The sequence below is a fragment of the Brassica napus genome, chromosome A9, assembly GCF_020379485.1.
Source record: "Brassica napus cultivar Da-Ae chromosome A9, Da-Ae, whole genome shotgun sequence".
NCBI classification, from domain to species: Eukaryota; Viridiplantae; Streptophyta; class Magnoliopsida; order Brassicales; family Brassicaceae; genus Brassica; species Brassica napus.
This window is the reverse complement of record NC_063442.1, coordinates 9,230,478-9,257,737: the sequence shown is the minus strand read 5'-3', so window position 1 is coordinate 9,257,737 and position 27,260 is coordinate 9,230,478. Positions and strand designations below refer to the sequence as shown.

At 31.1% G+C, this 27,260-nt stretch overlaps 3 protein-coding genes across 5 annotated transcripts; 2 read left to right on the top strand and 1 right to left on the bottom strand.

Moving 5' to 3' along the window:
* The first annotated feature begins 893 nt into the window (after positions 1 to 893).
* On the top strand, positions 894 to 7,505 carry LOC106366535 (homeobox protein HD1-like). Its single transcript, XM_013806148.3, has 5 exons — positions 894 to 1,365; positions 3,478 to 3,598; positions 6,268 to 6,467; positions 6,584 to 6,715; positions 7,224 to 7,505. Exons 1-5 carry the CDS (start codon positions 1,072 to 1,074, stop codon positions 7,362 to 7,364), a joined length of 888 nt encoding a protein of 295 aa, XP_013661602.1. The 5' UTR covers positions 894 to 1,071; the 3' UTR covers positions 7,365 to 7,505.
* A 3,325-nt stretch (positions 7,506 to 10,830) lies between these two features.
* LOC106366534 (bifunctional dTDP-4-dehydrorhamnose 3,5-epimerase/dTDP-4-dehydrorhamnose reductase) lies at positions 10,831 to 12,511 on the top strand. The gene is made up of 2 exons (XM_013806145.3): positions 10,831 to 11,396; positions 11,874 to 12,511. The coding sequence occupies exons 1-2, from the start codon at positions 10,959 to 10,961 to the stop codon at positions 12,327 to 12,329; spliced, it is 894 nt and encodes a 297-aa protein (XP_013661599.1). The 5' UTR covers positions 10,831 to 10,958; the 3' UTR covers positions 12,330 to 12,511.
* A 9,105-nt stretch (positions 12,512 to 21,616) lies between these two features.
* On the bottom strand, positions 21,617 to 26,237 carry LOC106366532 (SPX domain-containing membrane protein At1g63010-like). Of its 3 annotated transcripts, none has more exons than XM_013806141.3 (12): positions 26,097 to 26,237; positions 25,960 to 26,018; positions 25,596 to 25,673; positions 24,581 to 24,679; positions 24,358 to 24,478; positions 23,918 to 24,229; positions 23,271 to 23,830; positions 22,880 to 23,196; positions 22,626 to 22,792; positions 22,363 to 22,553; positions 22,147 to 22,280; positions 21,617 to 22,068 (listed from the first exon to the last, which is right to left on the bottom strand). In XM_013806141.3, exons 4-12 carry the CDS (start codon positions 24,631 to 24,633, stop codon positions 21,830 to 21,832), a joined length of 2,094 nt encoding a protein of 697 aa, XP_013661595.2. In that variant the 5' UTR covers positions 24,634 to 24,679; positions 25,596 to 25,673; positions 25,960 to 26,018; positions 26,097 to 26,237; the 3' UTR covers positions 21,617 to 21,829. The 3 variants fall into 3 exon arrangements, with proteins under 3 accessions (XP_013661595.2, XP_022548171.2, XP_022548172.2); XM_022692450.2 differs by having other exon boundaries at positions 25,911 to 26,018; positions 26,097 to 26,205; XM_022692451.2 differs by lacking the exons at positions 25,596 to 25,673; positions 25,960 to 26,018; positions 26,097 to 26,237 and adding an exon at positions 25,172 to 25,192.
* Positions 26,238 to 27,260: the final 1,023 nt, after the last annotated feature.

The window sequence follows — 27,260 nt, the reverse complement described above, 5'->3', positions numbered from 1 at the left end:
TTTTAATTTTTAATAGGGTTCATAATTCTAATATCTTAGTCTCACAAAAAAAATTAATAGCCTTGTTATAAAATTGATACTAATTTAGATCATATTAAATAATATTATTATTAGCAGAGAATGACAAAAAATTTATAAATCAGTGAAGAATACGTATTCTTAATACATTTGAAAAAAGGGTAAAAAAATATACACATTTACTTTTTCTTAATTTTATATATATTCATGAAGTTCCAATACAATGACAAACAGATTAACATGTAGTGTGCTTTATCCTATTTATATAATGTTATTGATGTAAATAGTATTCCATCTGTTTCATAAAATATATTGTTTTGACATTTTTTTCTTGTTATACAAAGAATATCATTTTATAATTTTAATATAATTTATACTTATTTACAACTTAATATTAATTACAAACTACATTGATCTTAATTTTATGGATCTTAAATATTATTGGTTAGATACGTGTAATTAATAAAAATATAAAAGTTTTTTTATCATTTTCTTTATCTATGTGAAATGTGTCTAAAATGATATTTTTTTTGTGAAAATGAGGGATTATATATCAAATTTAGGTTTGAACTGTACAAAATGTTTAAAAGAATTTTAAAAATTGGTACAAGCTAATCAGAACTAGGAACATTTTAATATGGAATGGTCGGACAAGTCCTCTCGGTCGGATCAAAATCCAAAACATTGCTGTTTTTTGCTCTTTAGAACATTGTTTAAATAATTTGGAGCTAATAGCTCTTCTGAAAATATCATGTAACGGAGAAATTATTTAAACCCACCCACTCTATAATCTATATATTCATAGTCTAAAAAAGACATGAGTTTCGGTTAGGAACGTCTTTAAAATTTTTAAAATATATATATATATATGTTAATATAAATAAAAAATAAAGGGAAAGAAATCACGACAACTTTATATACGTTGATTTCTTCCGATCAGTATCTCTGTCTCTCTCTCTCTCTCTTCCGTCTGTGACTCTGTGAGCTAATCGTATACACAAAATCGGGTTCAGGAACGAGGGTTTTCAGGACAAACTAGCTCAGACCTCGATCATGAATATGGAAGAAGCTGCGTTAGGTATGATCGGAGCCACAGTAGGTGGAGGAGATGGAGACGCAGTCTTGGTAGCGGAGCAAAATAGACAGATGAAAGGAGAGATAGCGTCACATACCATGTGCGAGCAATTATTGGCTGCACATGTGGCATGTCTGAGAGTAGCGACTCCGATCGATCAGCTTCCGATCATTGAAGCTCAGCTTTCTCACTCTGAACATCTTCTCCGATCTTATGCTTCCACACCCGTTGGATTCTCGCATCATGATCGTCACGAGCTCGACAATTTCTTGGTACGTCGATTTTACTAACTGTTGTAGAAATTAATGTATTGTTTGATTAATTGTTTTATTTATTACTTTTTTTGGTCTTTGTTTTTGTTTGAAGATTGATATATGATGGACCACCAATGTTTGAAAACATGTTTCAAGAATTTTTTTAATATGCTTTTCAATGATTTAGTGGTTTACTTTTATATTATTTAAATGTGAAATTCAATATGTAGAGTTTGTTAATTTTCATGGAAATTTTTGTGTCATCATAAAATTTCTTAATGATTGGTAGTGGACTAACTATGAGTGCAGCTATAAATTAATAAATCTTGTGAAATTATATTTTAAAAACGTATTTTATTTGTTTTGTGGATTGTTTTACAAGATCTTTGTGAATTGAATCTGAATGTGTGAATCTATTCTATTAAAAGGGAATCAGTTTTGAAAAATCTACTTATAAAATGTTGTTTGGACCATTTCATTTTTAATCCAATCTATTATATACAATCAAATATTATAACCAACCCCTACTATATAGCAACCAAATAATATTCTTTAACATTTATAAATATATGTAATATCTTCTTTAATTTCAATTTTTTTTGTGACCCACTTATCTTATCTACATATAAAAATGCTTAATGGTTACCAAACGTATCTACCTATAGTATCTACAACTTATAACATCTACCATTAATGATATACCAATATCAACACTATTAAAAGCAAATTATAGCAGACATTGTTGACAATGTAAAAGGTTTTGTATTATGTTCTTATATTATTGTTGAGATTGCAATATTAAATTAGAAAAAATGTGCCAAGTAAATCTTAAATCTCATCAACTTAACAATAACTCTTATAAAATGCACAATTGTATGAGAGAGAGAGTACGCTTTAGTATTCGGGTTTCGGACCAGGTATGGAATGATTCCTTTCGGGTTCCAGACATTTAGACCAACTAGGTATTTGAATATTTTCAGTTCGGATTCAGATCGGTTCTTTTCAGGTTCGAATCAATTCACATCAATAATTTAAATAACTATAATTTTTGGGTATATGACGAGTCGGGTTATTTTGGATATTTAGGATACAAAAATACTATAAATATCTGAAACACACAAAAATATCTGAAATATAATTTTTTCGAAAACTCAAACAAATACCCAAAAATAGTCAAATACCTTAAACGGCCAAATTTTTCTACCCAAAATATAAACTAAATATTAAATAATACCCAAATTTTTATTCAAATACCCAAAAAATATAAGTAAAATTTTTATAGCTTTACTCTTTTAACTTAAAAATATCCATAATACCGAAAACATATCTTAAATACCCAGATACAAAAAAAAAATCTGGGTACTTTTGGTAGCCGATCGGTTCTCAGATAGGAATCAGACCAAACCGAAACCTGCATGTCCAAAAATATACCCAAATAGGTACTTTGTCTTGGATCTGGACACAAATTGAATTTGTATTTCAGTGTCAGTTTTGATTTGAATTTTTTAGGTTTGGATAAAATGCAAGTGTCTGATAGAAAGTTACATAAAAGTGTACATTCAAAATCTCAAATAAACTAATTAAGTTTAAATAAATTTTTTTCATCGATATATACAACTTTGTAACATAATAATGTATAACACCCAAAATACTAATTCATATCAAAATGTGTTTTATTTATAATTCAACAAACCCGCGCTTCTGAAGCGCGGATCAAAATCTAGTGATGTTATTAAAAGTTAAACTTTGTGAATTAATTATGGAAATTTATGTATCTTCACCAAATTTTCACATATATTATACACGCACGCATAGGTCTTTAGCTTTATGTGGTACGATGATTACGTGCTCAATTCATATTAGAGTAGCGACTCAATGTAAAATATCATTTTTGTAATTAAATTGAAATTGTCTATTTGAGCTTCGATTTCTCAGGTTGGTTGAATCCCGTGATTTCTACTCCATACTAAAATTTGCAACTGCATTAAAGTGGAATTGATATCTCAACTATAGTTTTGGAAGTAATTTGCATATATATATATATATGGAAATGGTTATGAATTGGATGACTGCATTAATATATATATACACATTTATGCTGGTATAAATAATAACAAAATTTGGAAACAGGCACAATATGTGATGATATTGTGTAGCTTCAAAGAACAGCTGCAACAACACGTGAGGGTTCATGCCGTCGAAGCTGTGATGGCTTGCCGTGAAATTGAGAACAACCTCCACTCTCTCACAGGTTCTTCTCCTACATTTTCTATTTATTTCTGTACAATATTAAAAAATTTATCAACTTTTGGAATTTATTTATTTGCATATGGGAAATATTAAGAATGTGAATTTAAATTTCACATTTAAATCGTAAATCTCTCTCATATATATATATATATATATATATACACGTGTGACTATAACATATTATTAGAAACTATATATTCATTTCTACTAGTTTTTTTCTTAATTCAATAAGTTCTCGCCTCTCGGCCTAAACCCTTAATTTTTTTGGGGCAGGGACAAGAGCCAGTTCATTTATAATAATTAGTATTATGTTGTATAAACCATTCAGGTGATACCAAAATCAACAAGATTTAAAATTAATCCTTTGTAGAATAATATTTTTTTAACACTGGTACCACACATATATCATCGTATAATCATTAATTATGTTATATATGATGATCAACTATCTACAACATACACGATATAAATAGCTCTACGGATAATGATTCCATGAAGCTCTCTCCAAAAACACTTGGATCGACGAGTGGTTCTGCATGTATGATATCTTTGATGGACAAGTTCTATTCGCAGCAAATGACCATAACGAACGGTTCTGCCTACAATACTTTGGAACCTCTGAAATTCGAACCTTATACATAAATGTAAAAGTATTTAAACCTTAATCAGTAGTTTAAAGTGCTTCCACATACAATAATATATGGGCCATATTAAAACAAATAGTTGAGTTAGGTAACTAAAGGTTCTCGCTGATAATACCAGATATGAACAACCGGTAGACATAAAACTTATATATAATTAAAATATGTGTCGGAAGATGATCATGAAGAATTTAGCTTTCACAATTAAATAGAAGATATGATTTGTGATTAATTTTATATGATTATTCTAATATCCCTTATATATTAAAAGAGAAGCATTGTAATAAATGCATTCACATTATAATAGACACGTGGCAGTCTCACAATGATTTGATAATAAATATGCTAACGCGTTCACACTATAGTCATAAATGTGTTCACACTATGTACTTTGTGATTTTTTAATATAAAATTCACATACATAGTTCCAATAAAACTCTGTATTTTTTGGTTCGAATAAAAATAGATAACGAATCAAAAGCCAAACTATATATATATTATTTTTATTGTTTACAGATAAAATTGAGCAAAATATTCATAAATTTTGATTCGATTTGTTATCCGTTTTGATTTGAACCAAAAAATCTTGATATTTGAAACTTTACGAAACAAATCAAATACTAAAATACAATATCCAAAAAAGAAGCAAATCACTAATACCAATATTTTTAGGAACATATATCTAATTCGATATGTTATATGCATATATATACATATATGAAAAGAATTATATATATTATACTTTATATCAGTTTTACAATATAAATTTATTATATTAGGTACTAGAATTAAAAGGTTATATAATGTTTTATTTTTGTAATAAAATGTTATTATTAAATTATTTTTAAAATTTTATTTTATTTACGAATCAAATCGGATATTCTTTAAAATTCTAAAACATTTCGGATATCGGAGTCACAGAATATCTAGGTGGCTAAAGATCGAATTGACAAGAATGCTTCCAAATATCCAGATACTTGATATGTGTCCACCCCTATTTACGAATATAATTTTATTTTCTTTTGATGAAAAAATGACTAATGTCAAGGTCTTTTTTATTTTAAATAAATTTTAATTTTATCTTTCATGTATTATTCTGAACAAAAATGTCATTTAATATTAATTAACAATATCTTTATATATTTTTCAACTATTTTTATATACTTTTTACATAAACATACATGTGCACCTTGATGTGAGCATCTTATAACTAAGTATTCACCACAGCTGAAGTATCTAATTTTTTTGAAAGTTGAAATATTTTTTCTTAATGTTTCTTTCACTACCGACCAAATTGTAGTGAAATGATTTGTCTTAATAATTTTCTTTTCTTTTTCTTAAACTATTATCTGTTTAAAAACTATAATATGAAACTATTGGTTTGACATGACAACTATCTAAACTTCATAATATGAAAATAAACATATAATATTAATTTTAGGTTTTTATCCGAAAAAACCAAAAAATCAAATGTTTTAACCGAATAAACTAAAATGAATATTAATTTAAAATAATAGTTATATTTTAGAAGATTAAAAACAAAAAAACGTAAAACCTAACCAATATCCAGATTAAACAGATATATTGTCTTTTTTATTAAAAATAACGAAACTAATAATCACATTCCGCGCAAGGCGCGGGTTATTACCTAGTATACTATTATTTGCAAAGTGATTTTTCACAACAGAGCTATCACGTTAAAAGTTAAAGCGGTTAATATCGTTTATACTCTTAATAAATAAAATATATAAATTAGTCAAAAAAATATAAACGGATTCAAATTCTTTTGATTAGATAATTGATTAAAATTAATAATAATAAGAATTGTCCTAATTCTAAAAATAATAATTTAAAATAAAAAGATAATTTTTATATAAATTGTTTTGCTATCCGAAAAATATCTTTTAATAAAAAGTTTTAAAAAAAAATTAAAAAAAAAAACAGAAAACACATAACTAAATATTAATCTACTAGTTGGACTGCTGTAGCCTGTAGTAACATCTCGTTTAAACATTCTCTATTCCCGTAGGAGTGACATTAGGAGAAGGGTCCGGTGCGACGATGTCCGAAGACGAGGACGATCTTCAAATGGATTTCTCATCCGATAATTCCGGAGTTGATTTTAACGGCGGACACGACATGACAGGATTTGGTCCATTGCTTCCGACTGAATCGGAAAGATCTCTTATGGAAAGAGTCAGACAAGAACTTAAAATCGAACTCAAACAGGTAAGCTATATGTTAGGAGTCTCAATAATATACGTTTATGTTTTTTCTTTGGAATACGTTTATGTTTTTTTTTATCGAATCTTTCTAGTTAAATTTGTTATTCGTATTTGGATAAGGGTTTTAAATCGAGAATTGAAGATGTAAGAGAAGAGATAATGAGGAAAAGAAGGGCTGGAAAATTGCCTGGGGACACAACCACTTTATTGAAAAATTGGTGGCAGCAACATTGCAAGTGGCCTTACCCTACTGTGAGTACTAGACATCTTTTTATACAAACCAACAAACATTTTTTTTTTGGGTTAAAATTATAATTTCATCAACTATTTGATAAACTAATATAGTGAAATAAGTTCTTATAATTCATAAAATAACATTAAAAAAATTTGTGGACCCATGGCAAATGTCCATGTTGCCATGGGTAAGAACCGGCCTGTTTAACAGTTTTTCTTTTAATTAATCTACATAGCAGATCAATAATCCAAACCAACAAACATATATGGGTCCATTTATACCAAAAAATATATAGGTCCAATTATTTGTTTTGCATTTACGTTTACGTTTTCATGTAATGTAAACGCAAAGAAACAATCGGGCTCAACTTGGATTTACACTCAAATGCTTGCAGTGTTGTCTTTTTCATAATAAATCCTCATATGCATTAGCATAATCATACAAAACAAAATTAGAAATTGAGAACTATAATATGTAATTAACTAAAACAAAGTATATAATGTAAAATAATTGTGATTTCAACAGGAAGATGACAAAGCAAAATTGGTGGAGGAGACCGGATTACAGTTGAAGCAAATCAACAATTGGTTTATTAATCAACGAAAGAGGAATTGGCACAGCAACTCTCACTCCCTCACTTCCTTGAAGTCCAAGCGCAAACACTAATCTCTAGTTACTTAGTAGTATAATTGCCACAATATTTTCATACTAATTACATTGCTTTACCATGCATGCATGATATATGCAGCTCATGTTATTTGGTAATAACGAGGTGTGTTCATTAATATCATGTACTTATTTAGCTTATTACATCCCAACCACTACATTTTTTTAATAATATGTATATTCATAAAATCAACCCAAAATAAGACACCGGAACAGTAACATCCGGCTGATCATTAACGACCGAGAAACAGTGAAAACATAAAAAAAATTGGGCTTATCTTTAAAGCACAAGGAGAGTAAAGAGAAAAAACAGAGGAAGAGAAAAAAAATACAAGCCTAGGGGACGAGAAACCAACTCCGGTGAGACAGAACACACTAGAGAGGGGAACCACCATCCTCAACGTATCTGTCTCGCTCACAGGAGCATCGGCCGACAAATGGCAAAACCCACCATTCCAACATCATACAACCAACCTCTCTAAGCCATCCCCAAACCACCGAAGCTTGAGAGACCCCGTGATGCCGTCATCTAACATCAACAGAAGATCGCTGAAACTCAAAGCAGCAGGAACATCGCGCGCCATGGAAGAGTCAGCGCATGAAACCGAAGACGACACATCTACGCCACAGAGAATCCAGACGCTCACCTCCGCAACCACCAGCTAGAGATCTATTCCTTAGATCAAAAGCATGGCAGCCAGAAAACAAAAAGTAAAGCTCACACACGCTCACCAGGAGCAGTGGCAGAAAAGAAGAAAATAAAATATTGCGAACTCGTGAGAGAGAACACTCAAAGGCTTGATGAGTCCCCAACCACTACATGATTTGTGCTTTGAGTGCTTACTTGCTGTTATCGTAATTCATCTTCTTTCACTTTTTGCTGTGTATTCAAAAATATACTGTGGTAACCGGACTCGTTGTGGATTTTGCTTTCTTGTTTGACTGGACTATCATTTGGAAATATTTAGTCATGGTTTGATTAGTTTGAACGTATTATATCATACTTGATAATATGAACAAAATGTCACTAACAATGAATTAGTTCTTTTTTATTATTTCGCTCATCTTCTTCCTCCCCCTAGCAATGAATTAGTTTTTTTTTTTTTTTGGTAAAAACAATGAATTAGTTTAATCTTAGTTTTTAGATCTATTCGTACTTTAACTTGCAGACTCATGTGCACTCGATCATTGTTAATATTATAATATTGACTTTATAAAAGTTACCGTTACATTTTTCTTTCGGGTTCTTTTTCAAGAGTTCACATAGTTGATGAAAATTTGATGTAGTTTTTAAATATAATTATTACTAATCTTCGACATGGACTTATATTGAGATCCTTGACAATCGTTTCCTTAAGCCAAAACTGCGCAAATATTTGGTTTAAGGAAATTTGGCTACATAGGCGGTCAATTGAGTTTGTAGATCTCTATGAGATTTGTGTGAAATACTGTACTTAGAAATATATAAAAGATAACTTTTGAAGTAAAAAAGAACCTCTCGAGTTGAGGTTGAGATTTGGATCTTAGCAAAGACATTAAATGAATCCCATCACTTGTCCACTACGATTCAGACAGAAGATCCGATCTGTTTATATATAGAAAAGTATATCTAGCTCTTGAGAGAGCCCAATTGTATATACATTTCCTTAATCTCAGACTCGCATGATTGATGCTAATTAATTGTTGACAAAAGTGTTTTTCGATTAATATGAGAGTATTCCGAAATTATAAAAAGATATAGACTAATCTCTAACAAAAAATGTAACATTTGGAAAAACATTTTTTCTGAATATTTAAATGGCCGTTAAGCAATGAACATATATCTGTGTAACCATACGATTGAATTTAGTGGGATGTTTTCAAATCTAAGCTGCTTCTCAATCCATAACTCACACTATACCACCATCGCATCGTTAACTGTTGACAAAAAGTTTTAACTAATTAACTGGAACGAGAGGTTATCCTACATATTTTCAATAGAAACGTATGGTATTTAAGGGCTAGGAGGGTTTTGTACATTGAGAGTTCTATATTGATGTGTTAAATATCCCATAGATTTAGGTGTTTCATTGTCAAATCGATTACAATAAATATAGAAACTTTCAGTTATAGAAAAAGTTAACATCATATATGGCGGAGTTATCTATTATGTCGTATTAATTACATCTACCATATATGGTATTATTTTCTATAATTGGAAAGTTTTGTATAATTTCTCAAATACTACTGTAAATCAGTGGTTGCCAATTCATTGACGAATTCTATTACCTAGTTACCAATTTGTTCAAGCAAATACAAACGTTTTGAATATTTAATGTATCAGTAGGAGTAGGAGTTTTCTTACGCCATGCACATAAATAATAATTTTTAATATAATATTTTTTATTTTTAAATTAAAAATTAATATATATATGAACATATTTATTTTTATATTTTAATTTTAATAGTTTGGAAACTCCATTAGTCCAGCGGTTTGACTAAAAGTTCGTTAATGTTTTCTACATCAAAAGGTTTGAGGTTCAAAACCTAAAAAATCAAAATTATGCAGATTATAGAAACAAATGATTACAAGAGATTTTCAGTCAGGTCCAGAACGTACCATCAGACATGGATCAAAATCAAATCTAAAAAAATGTTTTAGAATACATTTTTAACAGTTAAAAGCTAGATTTTGATACGTACTTTTAGAATCAAATAAAAAAAACACCCATGCTTTTAACAGTTAAAAGTAAAATTATATTTTATACAGACTACAAAACGAGATTATTAGTTTTCACCCCCAAATATTACTTCTTCTGTTTCCGAAAGTAAGATGTTTTAGATTTTTTACTTATTCCATAAAAATAGATTTTCTATATGTTTAAGGTATTTTTTTATACTTTTAAGAAACATTAAATGAAAATATTTGAATTGATTAAATTTTATTGGTGAAAAGTGTATAATAAAGAAAAAAAATTTAAATTATAAATATTTATTAAATTTTTAATAAGCGTGAACACTTTAGAAAATCTTATTTTTGGAAACAAAGAAATATGTAAGATTAATGGACGTTTAATATTTGAAATCTAGACCTCCAATGCAGTGGAATCTCCTTTGTGTTAAATAACAATTTCTCACGTCCCACCGACCTCACAGATCTGTCTAAAATCAGGGACAACAAATACATTATTCTAAAAATAAATCAACTTCTACGAACAATAATTTTAAATTTAACACACAACCTGAAGATCTTGAAAATTATCTCTACCCCCTCATATTTACCATAAAAGTGAAACAACACCCTGATACATTTTTTCCGTCAGCACCACCTAGCCACGTGTTCAACGTGCTATACGATTCTTTTTTTTTAATTATTATTAACTTAATAAGATTCAAATTGTTGACCAAGAAAAGGATTCAAATTGGTAAATGTTTTAATCTATTGGGGTTGTAAATGTCAAAAAGAGAAAATCCAGGGCTGTAAAACTAAATATGTGAACTCCGGAACATAGGATAAAAAGAACATTAGCGAACACAAAACCATTTCAGATCCAATCTCTCTCTCTCTTTGTCCTTCTCCCCGGCAAAATCTCCGATCACCGACACAAAAAAAGAATGGGTGCTGAGGCAAACGCGTCCTTCAACTTCCTAATCTACGGTCGAACCGGCTGGATCGGCGGACTTCTCGGCAAACTCTGCGAAGCTCAGGGAATCTCCTACACTTACGGATCCGGTCGGCTTCAAGATCGTCAATCCATCGTCGCCGACATCGAAACCGTGAAGCCTACCCACGTCTTCAACGCCGCCGGAGTCACCGGGCGTCCCAACGTCGACTGGTGCGAGTCCCACAAGGTCGAGACCATCCGTACGAATGTCGCCGGGACCTTGACTCTCGCCGACATTTGCAGAGAGAAAGGACTCGTTCTGATCAACTACGCCACCGGTTGTATATTTGAATACGATTCGGGTCATCCTCTCGGGTCGGGTGTCGGATTCAAGGAGGAGGATACTCCTAACTTCACTGGGTCTTTCTACTCTAAGACCAAAGCTATGGTGAGTGTTTCTCTTTGATATTTGCAGTTTCGATCCCTTTATTTAAGAGAGTTTCCAGATTGGATCTGTTTCTTTATTTTAGCTATTTATGATCCCATTCGTGTGATTAAATAAGTTTTAAAACGTGCAGTTAGGCCCAAATGGCTTTAAGATGAAATGTAGGTGTTAGTTTTAGTTCGATGTTCCAAATGTAGATTCACATTTACATTCCCTTAACTATGTAATTACTTTAGATTTGTCTGATTCTTTATTTAGTTACTCTCTGATCCAAAAAAATGTGCTGATTCAATTCTAATAAGCGTGATTGCTTAAGTCTTAGATCTTGGATTACTTCAGATAGGATGTAGATTAGTTCAATGTTTTAGATTCGTGAGAGTTTCTTCATTTTTTATTATTCACATGTTCAGTCCCTTTATTATTCAATTACTTCAGATTAGATCTTATATCTTGAGCTAAGTTCTTGAAATGCAATAATAGGTGGAGGAGTTGCTCAAGAACTATGAAAACGTATGCACGCTAAGAGTGCGGATGCCCATCTCTTCGGATCTATCAAACCCTAGAAACTTCATCACCAAGATTGCTCGGTATGAGAAGGTGGTAGACATCCCAAACTCCATGACCATACTCGACGAGCTCCTACCCATTTCGATCGATATGGCAAAGAGGAACTTAACCGGGATCTACAACTTCACAAACCCGGGTGTCGTGAGCCACAACGAGATCTTGGAGATGTACAGAGAGTACATTGACCCGAGCTTCACTTGGAAGAACTTCACATTGGAGGAACAAGCTAAAGTGATTGTGGCTCCAAGGAGTAACAACGAGCTTGATGCCACTAAGTTGAAGACTGAGTTCCCTGAGATGTTGTCTATCAAAGAATCTCTCATCAAGTTTGTGTTTGAGCCAAACAAGAAGACTGGAGTTAAAGCTTAAGATGCTGCCAACAGTGTTCTTTGTTAAGGTAACGGTTCCTAAACACTAAAAACAATATCAAACCAAAAGAAAGTTGTTGTGTGTGTGTGTTTTTTTTTGTATTTTCTTGTTTTATTGTTCCCATGTTGTTGTATTGTTTAAATGAACCTTTTTGTTACAAATAAAAATGTATCATTTGAATTTTCCTTATCCTTTAATTTAAAAATAATTTAAATTAATCTCTGTTAATCATTCATTGGTAAGTAACCGTTATTTTTTTTGTTGATATTGTCAATTTAAAGCTTTTGTTAATCAGAGCATCACCAATAGCATTTCAAGATCAAGAACGATTGATTGATAGGATTTTTGAAACTTGAAAAAGAATTCAAGAGATTTGATTGAAGAAGCTGATACTCCCTCTGTTTCTTAAAAAATGTCATTTTAAGTTTTTTTTGTTGCATAAAAAGTGTTGTTTTAGATTTCTAATGCATTTTTTCTTACTTCCAGCTGAATATTAATTTTGAAATGCATTAATCTAATAAATAAATTTATTTATCTCAAATATTATTAGTCAATTAGATGTAATTAATGAAAACATAAATACATTTCAATCATTTTTTTAATATGTGTAAAAAAATGTCTATATGACATTTATAATGAAACGGAAGGAGTATTTTTTTTACCAACTTAATTACGGTTTTTGTTGTGGATCAAGGAAGCTAAAGAGACGAGGCATACTTTTTCTTTTGAGACGAGGTATACATGTTCCCAACTTGTTTCGGTATCAAAGTTGTTGGTTGTACTTCTTAACATTTTATGAAGCTACTATGAACATATCTTCTGGCTAATTCTTTATGCCTCACCATCGTCCAAACAGCTAGCTCTCGATATTGTAAGAGACTTGCAAAATTTATCTGCTATATTTATTTATTTTTCTTCATTCTGTTGATTTCCAATTATCTAACAGTTTCTTCTCTTATTAGTCATGGAAGAGTGTATCAAACTAACAGTGCAGCTCGAATAGCTAGCTCTCGCAGTTATCCAAAAATAAGATCGATAAAAACTACAGATATTTATGATTTAGTTTCTTACTGAACACAAAAATCATTTGTGTGCAAGAAACAAAATAACTTGAAGGTATCTTTCCAAGCAAGGAAGGTAAAGGAATTATGACCACACCACTTATGTGTGTATATATATGTATCAATATGAGAGACTTGATCATTTGCAGTACATCCCAAAATCAATTCAACATCTTCTCTATTTTTTTTTTCTTTTGTCTTAGGTTGATTGCGCACCTTGGGATTTACTTTATTCCAGCATTCCGCAAATTTGACTAAGCTTCTTGCATATGAAATCTTCCTCGTCTTATTTCGAGACTGATCTTGATTGTGGGAGTTATCCTACTATATAAAAGGGACTAAATTCAAGGCTTTTGAGACTATCCACCTCAGCCAAAATATTCTCATCTAAAAAGAATTAAAAATAAATATCATTTAGAAAATAATTAACTAACATACAACTTTTGATATTTCTAGAAATTTCAAATTTGTAACTGCTAATTTATTAATAGAATCATATATCTATATTGAATTATGTTATATTTTAATAGTTAGACTTTAAGGATAAATAAATTATTAATTTATAATATATATAATTTATAACATTATATTGTAGTTATAAATAAAGAGAAAATAACCGGGAAGGATGAAGAAGCTCATGTAAAATTATGTAATTAAAATGGTAAAATGGTGAGTATGATGAGGTGAATCTAAGAAAAGGGACTAAATTCAAGGCTTTTGAGACTATCCACCTCAGCCAAAATATTCTCATCTAAAAAGAATTAAAAATAAATATCATTTAGAAAATAATTAACTAACATACAACTTTTGATATTTCTAGAAATTTCAAATTTGTAACTGCTAATTTATTAATAGAATCATATATCTATATTGAATTATGTTATATTTTAATAGTTAGACTTTAAGGGTAAATAAATTATTAATTTATAATATATATAATTTATAACATTATATTGTAGTTATAAATAAAGAGAAAATAACCGGGAAGGATGAAGAAGCTCATGTAAAATTATGTAATTAAAATGGTAAAATGGTGAGTATGATGAGGTGAATCTAAGAAAATTTGTTGTACAAATTATGGTGTTTTATTCGTCCACTATAATGATTTAAAATAAAATATATATTCACATAAATAAGTCAATATTTGTTGTTTTTTTTTTGGTAAGATGTTAAGATTATTATTTTTTAAAATGTTACACTGTTGTTTTTAAACAACTTATTACAGCAAGGAAATAAAAACAACCAACAACAACTCAAGGTAAAAAAAGCCTTAAGAAAGTCTTATACAAGAAATATAAAAAGAAGTAGAGAAGATGAGAAAGAAGAACTTACCGGGTAAGAGAGGAGACGGTCACGCATCATACGGTCGAAAGAGGCAAGGATGACTGATGAAGGTGAGGAGACATGACTGAAAGTAGAACTTGATGACTGGAGTAGCATGTGCATCTACGTTGTCGCGAGGTTGATTGATCTAGGCTGCAACAGAGTGTAGATCAGCCGGAGGAGAAATCCAAACTTCAGCAGCAAAAGGCTCCCATATCAAGCGAGAGAAAGAGCACTCAAAGAAGAGATGATGGTGAGTCTCTATTTCCAGATTACAAAGGGCGCACGTTCCTGAGACATTTAATCCCCAACGCCTCAAGCGATCCTTGGTTGGCAGTCTTCTCCGCAAAGCCAGCCATGATATAAACGCATTACGTGGAATATGTTCCTTGAACCAAATATTCTTGTGCCAATATGTATTGTTGATAGTGTTTATATTCTTTTCTGACATTAGTATCCATATTTTTTGATAAACTGATCCAAAGAGATTAGTTTGTGGAGCTAACCAAACGAGGATTATAGTGTTTACTTTGGAAAAAGTAATATGTTGAATGATAGATGGCGTGCGTGCCTTTTCACATGGAAATCTGCACATATATTAAAATTATAAGTTTTGAATCATAGAGAAAATATAGTGTATATGACTGAAGTTGGTACATTCCGAAACTAAAGATGGCTGAAATTCTTCTTTGTCAAAATGCATATATGTGAATCTTATATGAATAGAGTTCTACATTGCTTATAGCAGTGTAATAAACTCCGTGTGTAAAGGAGAAAAAATGTTATATAAGTGAAAACAAAAATTATGATTTTTTTCTTGTGCCTATAGGCTCTTCGCAATTTGAAGAAGAAAGAACATATTGTGTGAAAATCTTTGGCTCGGTCAAATTTTATCTAGTATAGGATAAAAAAAGAAAACAAAAGAGTTCACATGCAGGTCAATTTGCGCAGGAAGGCTAGACTCAACTCAAACTGAAATAAATTCAGACTGAAGAAAAAAAGGACACTAAAAATTAAAGGCTAAAAGCACAACATCCTGCATATCTTCCATTTTCTTTCATACAGTTTTCATGTGGATTCAACCATTCTTCCTTCTACTTTGTAATTGGATCATAATGTCTCATCGAAACAACATATCGAATAACAAATCATATAGTTCTACAAAATAACTTGCAGAAAGAAAAAGGGTAAAATATTGATAATCAAGGTTTCTCGGTTTGACGGCCTATTGGCATGAGATCCAAAGTCTTAAGAACCTTGGATTTGAGCTCTTATAGCCTTTTTTATGTGGCCCTTTAGTGTATATATTGAATTTATACTTTGATGTCTCTGCAAATTAATATATCTGATTAACAAAGAACACAAAGGCACAAAACTACAAAACTAATCATCTTGTTAAATCATTTTAACTAGCTACTAATTTTCGAAGAGAAAAATGAAATAATAAAACGTATCAGGAAGCTTTGTTTTAGATCTTGCAGGTAATTAAGCCCCTCTGCTTCAGTTTTCTTTTTGCATGCGCGTTACAATTTACACTGGTAGCTCATATAGAGGTTACTAATCAAAATGACAAATATCAAATTGACAACAGCTTAAAAACAACTACCAAATGAGGTATACTAACAACAAAAATTATTACTAACCCATCCTCAGTCAAGGTAATAAACTTTACATACTACTCAGTTAAAACTTGAAAGCAAAAACAACATGTCCCAAATATATCACATTTTCCAGCCATAAAAGTTTTTACACAATAAATATGAGTAATAAAACAAAACAAAAAACATTCTAAGAGTTATTATAAAAAACCTAAATAATAATTATGATGTGTTTGGATGTGTTTGAGCATCATGTGATATGTACACCATGACAGTTTTAGTGAAATTTCACTTATGTGTATATGTACACAGTTCTCAGTCTCTTTTTTTTTGCTCAAACACTTCTTAGTCTCTAAGTTTCATAATATGAGACAAAACGAAAAGAATGCAATGAACTATAAATGATTAATTAGACATGTTAAAAGACATTTACTTGTTAATAAATTGCGAGCTTGTTCTAACACAAAATTGTATTTAACTGAGATTAATATAGATCAACACACTTGTCTATTGAAATGGATTGAAAAAAAATATTTCAAATATTATATGTTCGAAGAAAAAAAGAGATCGTATACCTTTGGTTTCCCCTTTCTCATCAGTGTATAACTAAGCTAAAACTAGTTGCAGGGCAACTCTCCTTTGGCAGATCATTTTTGTCTTTCTGATATAACATGAATATATGTGTATGTGTGGGTGTATATATTTGAAAATCTGATACTAACATGAATATATATATATATATATAATATGTATATACGTGTGTGCGTGTATGTGTGAAAACAAGGGACCTGCCAATAGAGAGAAGCCCTGGAACTAGTGAGCTTACATTTTTCATTTCTATAGATCCATGAAGTCGTGGTTATATATATATATATATATATGTGTGTGCGTGAGAGCATACACATACATGTATAAATATCAGATAAGGAATTCTCGACAAGGAATATCAGATTTTTTTCTACTATGTGTTTTATAATGCTGGAAATCTGTTTTTGCAGCTTTTTATCAGAACAAATGAGTGAGAATAAAAAAAGAATATGAAAGGTGACAAATTTTGAAAATTACTTCGAATTTCGTATTGAAATGAATTAACTACAAGGTGGTGGTTTTTAATTTGGTCAGGTTTCGACATTTAACTATTCGATTTTGTTTAATACAGTTTTGGTTTCGGATCAGGTTCTACAAAATTTGTTTTAATTAGATACATATTCAATGCGTTTATGGTTTGGTTCAATTCAGTTGGATCGTGCTTTGTTCGTATATATAACTCAATTTAGAAAATTAAAAAGAAATATATATATATATATATATATATATATATATATATATATATATATATATATACTGGTTTAACGTTCTAATTCATTTTTGTTATATAGCTTATAGTTTGGTTCGGGTCAATTAAACTAAAAGAAAAAAATTTAAAAAGAACCACTGGTACAATAAGATTTCAAGATTAATTTCCATACTTTTCAGTTGTTTTGTAATTAAGTAATAAAATTACCATGAATAAATGCATGTGTATATAAAGACCAATAGCATATGCCGTTGGATATTCTCTAGTTGTGCCATGGTTACTTTAAATGAACAAGAATAGCTTTCTAGTCCAAAATAAATTATTTCCTGAATTGAAAATGAATGAATTCGAATAATTATCTTCTTACTTTATAGAGTCTAAATTCATAGACAGGAAATAAATGGAATATTCTGTTTTCTTACGTTATGAGAACGTTGTTTTCCACAAATGCAAGCTCTTTTTAGAAATGTAAATAATGTAATGGAAGTCTGATTACAAGTGAACTTGAAATCCAATCCATTAGATGGTTAAACTGGTCATAAAAATTGCAATAAATATAAAAGAAGATCGATAAGATCAAATATAAATCAAAGCTTGTCAACAAAACAAAGCTAGGAAGTACAAATCAATAACAATCAGCAGCAATAAGAATTGACACAAATGTTTCCTAACCCCTAGAGTAACATGGAGGGTGAAGGAAAAGGTCTAATGAATGCGATTTGCCGCTGTCGAACCCAAGGGTGCTCTCAAGAAGCGACGACAACGGAAGGCCTCGCAAAACCTACTCCGGTGCTGGATGAAGTGGACTGTGTTAAAAACAATCACCAAAGGACCGCACAGACTAAGCTCTCCGAGACAAAAAAAAATGTACTCAGCACTTGCAGTTAGCATAAGGGAGACCCTTATCAAGCAATAGTTTGTTTTTGAGAGAAATGGCTTTTTTAGAATGACAGAAAAGACACAATAGTTCGTCTTTTCCTTACAATTGCAAAATTTTATATTGTCGAGTCATTATTAAGCCGAGCAAATAGCAAACCTAGCAGTAATTTTAGAAAATTTTAGTAAATATGTTAGATAATATTATTTCTAACATAAAACCATCATCATTAAATATTTATTTTCAAAAATTTCATATTTTAGAGAAAAATGTTTCAAAAGATATATATTTTATATTTTCAATGCATTTTTTAATGGTAAATTGTAAACTTCAAAAAACAATCATTGTCTTTACTGAAATATATTAATTTAAAGTTTATGAGGAACCATTAATTACAAAAAAATAATGCACTAATAATCAAACTCTAATATATATTTTAATATATATGAAAATTCTAAAATTCACATATTTTGAAACAGGGGAGTAATATATTTGTATTTAAAAGATTAATTTTATATGTTATTGTATTAAAGATTAACTCTTACATTTAATTGATATATATATATGTATATACATTAAATTTTAAAAATATGAGTGGTGGATTTCTATTGAATATAAAATTTTAAACTAACTAAAACAAAACAGATATATTTAATTTTCTTAATAAATGTAAAAAGTTTAGAACACAGAAAGATAGAGTAGAATTTATTTCATAAGAACATAAAATTAAAGTTCTTTTGATGATTCAAGACGTTTGTAAGAAATATAGGTAAAATCATGAACTATTGGAGATTCCAAATGACTTTATAGAAAATATGGAATTTAGCACACAAAAAATTTAAAATACTTTTTTTTTTAGTGAAAAATTTAAAATACTTTTGTTACAAATGTAAACGATGGAGGGATTCTCCATTACTAGCAGGACAGGGTACAATCCTCTGTCATATTCCAAACTTTGTTTTCCATCTTATTAAATTGATTTTGCTCAATAATTTTCGTATGTTTTCACGTTTTTGTACAAAGGCCCCGTATCGAGCTCGGCCGAACAGAAGGCTGTTGTTCGTTTTTGGACAATACGAACGAACGAACGAACTCAGTCCGGCTTTAACAGTTCGTTGTTTCTGGAAAGTCTCACATTCGAAAGCTCTCAGAAATTTTGTACTTAATCATTTAAATTAACAAAGTGTGGATAAGACAAGAAACGTAAGATACATAAAATTTATTTACGAGGTTCAACTTTTACGTCTCCAAAACCTCGTTCTGATTTCAAATCCACTAGAATAAAAAATTTGAATTACACCGTCTCATAAACACGTAAAACAAACATACCCCTATTGAATTATCGATCTCTTCTATAATATGAACTCTTCAAGTAAACTAACATTGAGCTAAACCTCCACCAAAGTTTAGACTTTACCAGGATCATCCAACCGTGAGCTAAACTCCGTTTGAATCTACACTTCAATCTTCTGCATCTCTGAAAATGCTTCACAAACTACGTCAACAGCCAACGCACACTAGTGATACAAATGGGTACGTCAAATTCAACACACAACACACTCACTCAAACTCCAAACAATGGTCAACTCCACCACCCCAGGCATTAACATCAACGCCACCAAACTAAATCTGCATCAGACTCCATTAGAAACAACTTCACACCAACTGACACCACCAATAGACAATAAAACCTCTCACTCTCTTTTTAGGTCTACCTTCCTCATTAGGGCATGTCTTCCATATATGATAGATCGGAACTTGTTCACCAAATCTTCCAAATACATTTTAAGCAGTTTTCATTTTTTAATGGAAAACTTATTTTTCCTTATGAAAAATGTTCATTTATCTTCTAATATATATCTTCTTTCCCTTCACAAACTCAGCAATTCACACACATCACAAAACATGAAATTCCATATAGCTCCATCTTCATGATACATACATGTACTGCTTTTTGTACTACTTTGCGAACTGATACAAAACACTCTAGAAATCTGCACCTTCAGTCTCCTATTTTTGACTATGCATGTGAATTCATTACAACTATGATGTAAGACCAGAAACTTACTCTCCAAATCTTTTAAATACACTTTAAACAATTTTTATTTTTCTTTAATAGAAAATTTACTCTTAATTAGACTTTTTTTTTGCTTAGTGGAAAACATCTATTTATCTTTAAAATATCTTCATTTTTTTCCAAACTCAGCAAACCCAAAATATCTTCAAAACTCAGCAAACCCATACACATAACAAAACATGAACTCCTGTATAGCTCCATCTTCATGACACACGGTTGTACTATTTTATATAATATTTCACAAAATGATATATAACACTTCAGATCTAACATGTCTACAGTGAATGATTGCATCCGGAGCCAAAATGTTTTTCATTAAATTGACTAATGTTTTTCATCAAGAGACATCCGACCTTTTAAAGAAACTGACGAAGCATGGTTTTCAATCCTCAATAACATAAATTTCTGGTTACATATTTCTATTAGTTTATTTAATTTAATGGCACAACTGGTGGCCCTTAAAAATGAAAAAAAATAACAGAAATTAAAAATATATGTTAATGTTATTTCTTAAATTTGATAAGAATTTTTTTTCTAAAATTTCTTAAAATGATAAAATGAGAAAATCATGTGAAAAACATTTCTTATAAATGATGTAAGTTTTTGAAAAAAATGAAGAAAATTTTACTGTTTACATTCATTTATGGAAAATTACCACAAATACCACATTCATAGTATCACTTTTCATGTTTACACTAATCATTTTTATTTTCTCTTTTAATGAAAGTGGTAAACATGAAATTTTCTCTTATAGTATTTTATAAGTTATTACCATACAAATCGACGTAACTTCTTTTTTTTTTTATATTAAATGCATTCGTTTAATAAAAAAAAATATAATGTGCTCATAAATCACAATACAGTATATTCTGTCTCGTGTAGTAGTGATGACAAAAAAAAATGTCTCGTAGTAATATTCAAAATTTCTTGTAGTTCTTTTTTTTTTCCTGAGTCCATGGTTCGACGTAATTAAAGACGTAATTAGTTGATAGAATATTGTGAGGTTACACCATGATCTCTTTTTCTTAAGAGTTGAAGTATTAGGAAACAGAAATACACTGGAATAATAACTCAATCAAAAGCTCACAAAAACATGAACAAGGTTTCTAAGTTGTAGCACATGGAAGACTTGTACGTATATGATAGCACATATGCAACCGTTGGAGTTAGGAACCTTGGTGACAACAGAAAAATCAAATAAAGAGAGGATCATTCACACTGTTCTCTTTTTAATTCTATTTTGTAAAACTGGTAGCAAAAGTATATATCAATAGAGAGAGTTATAAGTACAACAAGTAGCAACAATGGAGCCAATGCAGATGACAAGTGATGGTAGCAGAGTTGCATTCAACAGATGGTTTCTTCCCAAGTATCCTCCCAACGTTATAGTTACATCCGCCACAACTCTAGCCAGCGTCCCAGCTTCCGTAGACAGCAATCCTCCGTTGTAAGTTCCTTTTGATAGCCTTGATGACATTACCCGCGACAACAATGATAGATTCACACCTATATAACAAAACAAAAGCTGTTTAGGAACAGTTGGTTTCTAAAGAAAACAAAGTTCTTGTTCACTTATATATATACCTTCAAGCACTTCAGCAGCAACGAACATTACTAGACCAGAGATCACGTATTGCGGTACAGTGTATGGAACAAACAAGTTAAAACTGAAGAGGATCCCAACAAAGACAATGATCTCAGATGTCAAAAGGATTTGCCTGCAAATAAAAACACCATCAAAGCTTCATATATGAATGCAATGACCAAAGAAGCATCTAAAAAGTTTCAAGATTCTTTTACCTGTCTTCAAACATGTTACTGATGTAACTTCCCACAAGAATGTTGATAGGTAGCACCGTGAGGCCAAGGCACGCCAAGAAGATGGCAACGGAGCTTGTTGTCCAGCCAAAATAGTATGAAGTAACCACACTAGACTCAGACAGTAATATCTCCATTGCGTATTTGAGCATGAAGTAGATCAACAGTTGAACCTGACCACCACCAAAACCGCAAATCAGTTCTATAATTCTTGTAATGTAGGATCAAGTCTGATGAGTAGATACCTTAACAGATGGAGTAAGAAGGCGGTATGCATCACCGAAAGAGTTTGCAGGTCTGCGAGATTCATCTGCAGATTCTTCACTTTCATCGCAATCCTCTTCATCATCCGGCAAGATCCCTGAAGTAATCAACAACGGCTTCCGAATACCTTCCTCAACTCTGTCTGTCACTGCATAACATTCAAGAATCCAATCAAATAACTCGTTAACAATCAGTAAAAGGAACAGTTTTACTTCCAGAATGGTAAGATTATTACTTGAACTTGTTTCATTGCGCTTGCTTCTTTCTTGCTCCTCTTGCTCCTCTGTATCACGCAACGGCTCCTTGAATGAAATGCATAGCCATACCAAATAGAACAGCCACGCCACAGCCATGACCCAACCAGGCAAAGTAGACTGGTTAAACGTCAGCTTGTAAAATTTGAATTTGATTTGGAGTAAACCGGCTATTGCAGGACCACAAGCCATTCCAAGAGCACTAGCACTCACAAAGCCTGCTGATGCTTGCATTCTGATTCTCAAAGGCACACAATCACTGATGTATCTCCGGTTCACAGCTCTTGCTGACCCCAGCCTGCAACATTTAAAAAAGGGTTATTAACAAAGGTTTCCTCTTTTAAAACATTTTCATAAGTTTTTTGGACTTACCCACAACAGAGACGGCCAAGTAAGAGAAGAGTAATGGAGTTAGCATCATAAGCCAATGCATACATTAAGTTCCCTATAAAGAGAGCAATGCTACTGAACACAAGAGGTTTGAAGTAAGATTTGTTGGACCAAGCGCTGAAATAAACCGATGAGAACACTTGAGCCACGGCCATAGATCCAATGACAACACCACAAACAGTAGCTGCAGCTCCAAGGCTCATGGAATAGTCATCTGCTGTAGGGACGATGATGTATGTGTTGACCATGTACAAGAACGTGTTTCCTAAGTTCAGGAGCAAGGAGTTAAAATGGTAAGTCCGTTCATCGATGGTGTCCTCTGAAGGAGTCTGGAGATCATCTTGCATGATAAGAGCATGCTGTGCCAAGAAGTTGAGAAAACTCGTTGAGTTTGTTAACTTGTCAACTGCTGTCTTAATTGCCTCAACCACTGGATCCTGAAGAGGAAGAACAGGTTGGTCGTAGATTGAATAGAAGCTTCCTTCGTTTTCTTGAAGCTCATGGAGATTGCGAGAAATGGCTCCAACAACAGCTCCTACCCCCTATACATTCCATACACACAGAACAACATTAAAGATTCCTATAGATGAAACCAGTGAAAGAGATATGTCAGACAAGAGTTTATTTACCACATGCTTAAACACTTGTTGAAGCTGTGAGTAAGGATGATTAGCCCTGGTTTTGACGTAGTAGTCGGCGAATCTATAGCCAAAACGTTTGTCAAACTTCTTGAGTATCTTGCGGAGACCAATGGCGTTCAGCTCAACGAATTTCAGAAGCTGTAGAAGATCTCTTCCAACGTCTCTGTATGATTCACGTAGCTCCACGATTTTTGATATGTCAGGCTGCTCGAGAACAGCATCATGCGTTTCCCTCAGCGTGGATAATCTCCCTGCAAGCAGCCCTTGTTGTTCCAACATGAATAGGACTGTTTTCTCAATCTGCAAAAACGATTAATCAGTTTCTTAAACGTTTCATCTAATAAACAGAAACAATGATATAAAACATTATAGATGCATGCAAGCTAACAATTCAAACTATATCATCTTGAAAATTGTCTATAACATACTTGAGTATCGAGCATCCTGGAGAAATCTTTGAGAACATGGCGAGGATGTTGAGATCCGCCACGTATTTGTTCAGCATATTGCTTCACTTTCTGCTTCATCAGTTTGTAATTGATGTAATAGCTACAAGGGAATCATCAAAACGTCATTAGCAACCAAAAAATCAGATGATATGAGAACATAAACCAAAGATGTCATAAGGCATGTGCAGGTGCAGGTGCATACCCTCTCCATTCTTCGATTTGTTTCCGCTGCAGATATTTCCCAAAAGCCACCATCTTCTTCTATCGCTCAAGGCAGAGAGAGCAAACGTTTGATAAGAGCCTGAAAAGAATGTGGAGATTAGCACACCCTTGATATCACTTATATAAAGATTTTGCATTTTTTGTCAACTTGATGAAGCAAACAGAGAATGGGTTTTGTGGCATACGGAAAATGAATTTAATACAATTACATAAATAATATTTATCCAAAAGTCAATAATATTCCAGCACAGCCTCTTTATCACTAAAGTGGAAAGGAGAGAAAAGAACAACTCCAAGAACATTTTTGACACATTCAAAGCTCTGTTGACACTTAAAAGTTACATTTAGATATCGATCAACCAATCCACAAGGAAGCTAATGAAATTTCATAAAACACAGATCATTACACAAACGGTTTCACATTCTACAGTTAGTTTCTAATCAGACAGTCACAAAGACACATAGCCACAGAGCAGGTTCAGGGGATTAATGCAAAACCTGTTTTAGGAAACTAAAAAAAATATTCAAGAAAGAAGAACAGTTCTTCTCAACCATCTAAATGGAATAAAACCTCAAATGATCTGTGAATTGCTGAGCGTTTGATTAGTGCTCAAGCACAATATAAAACCTCAGAACAAGAAACTTTCCAAATAACACTCTTTTTAAAACATACATATATAAGAAAGTCAGCGACTAAAATTGGCTGGCTATCTCTACAAGGCCATGTGCAGAGAACGATCACGTACAAACCACTTAGTACAATAAATTACCAAATCAAATCAAGAAAACGTGAAGAAACAATCAAAAACTCAAGATTATTTATACTTTTTTCACAACACAAAATCCGCAAAAAGTCAGCTTATGTATAATTAAAACTCTTGCATTTTCACTTCACATGCTTTGTTCGTCTAACAAATAAGCCATAGCAGAGATCTTGCTTTTATATATAAATATATAAAAATCAATAATTAAAACTCACAACGTTTTTCTTTTACCTGTATCTATCCTCGTTCTCCTTCTGGTTTCTTCTTTAATACAAAAAGCTGATGCCTTCCTTATGCAGATTTAAATCTCTGAAAATAGATTAAAAAAATGGTGTGCAAAGGGATCAGAACACACGAGCTTAGCATGAAGGCCTACTACACATACTAATAAATTGTTCTATATAAAAAATAAAAAATATATAAATAGATGTTAGTGGAGTCAATGATATATAAAGCAAGCCAACTTGGCTTTAAAATTCCACACATTGTAGACATATGAAAAACGCCAAAAGACTTGAACTTTTTCTACACATACTCACATCTAACCTTAGATTCTCTCTACTTTTCACCTCAGCTAACGTAAAAAATCAATCACCTTAAGAGGAAAAATCGATTAAAGCTTGGATTTTTGGATGACCCATCAACGGAATACACCTGAAAACAACGAAACTGATTCAAAAGTTCATTCCTTTATGAGTTAAATCGGCGATAAGATCTGAGAGAATCAAATACCAAGAATGGGTTTTGTTATTGTAAGACTCAGAAGATGATATAGACGGGAGGAGTCGGTGATGATAAGAACAAAAGAGAGTCACAGAATCTGTAATGTGAAGTAATAATGTGATCATCTCATTTATTTGCATTTACGGCGACCCAGACCCAATCATTGACGAAAAAGAAAATACATGGCTCCCGAAAAAGTCATTAATTGTCACGTTCTTTTACCAAAAGGAGGTTTTCATAATTATGTAAAACTACCGGGTCTCTTTTCAAGTTAACAACATATTTTGGGGTAAACATGAAATACATATGCTTAGGAAGGCCTTTTATAGACATATACTCCCTCTGTTTCTTAATATTACATATTCTAAGAAAAAAAAATTATTTTAAGAAGATTCATTTTCAACACATGTTTTATTAACTAATTGCAAATTTCAAAAAACTTAATTGCACTTACTGAATTGTTATTGGCTTAAAATTATAAAACAAAGATAAACACAAAAAATATACAAATTTAATGTATTTTATTAAAATGTGTGAAAAATCTAGAATATGTAACATTAAGAAACAGAGGGAGTATAATTTATCTTACCGTTACTTATTAGTATTTGTATTATTAATTCGAAAATTATATATTGTTTACATTCTCAAAAAATTAAATCGAACATCAAATTATTTATATATGACAAAAATTTATCACAATACATATTTTAATTCATTATTAATAATAAAATTATAATAAAATATTTCAAAAAATTGAATGTTTATTTTTGATTACACCAAAAATATTTTACTTGATTAATATTTAATTATGCATGAATATGGTTTTTAAGTTTGAAATTTTTACGATTGAAAAAATATTCTTTTCAGATAACAATATTATATATAATTATCTTATTTATTTTTAAATCTTATATATTAACATTTAATATTTTTTGTAATAAATTATCGAATCTAATAAAAAAATTTAACTGTTAATAAAAATTTATTTTTAATTAAATAATAAATTATTTAACTATTTATTAACAGTAATAATAATTTTAACCAATTTAAATTTTATGTAAGAGTTTGGGATCAAAAATATCTCTTTGCAAATAATAGTATAGAAGTACATTAGATTTGTTGTTACGTTCTTTACAAACACAGCATTCATGATTATTCAAAACTACCGGGGCC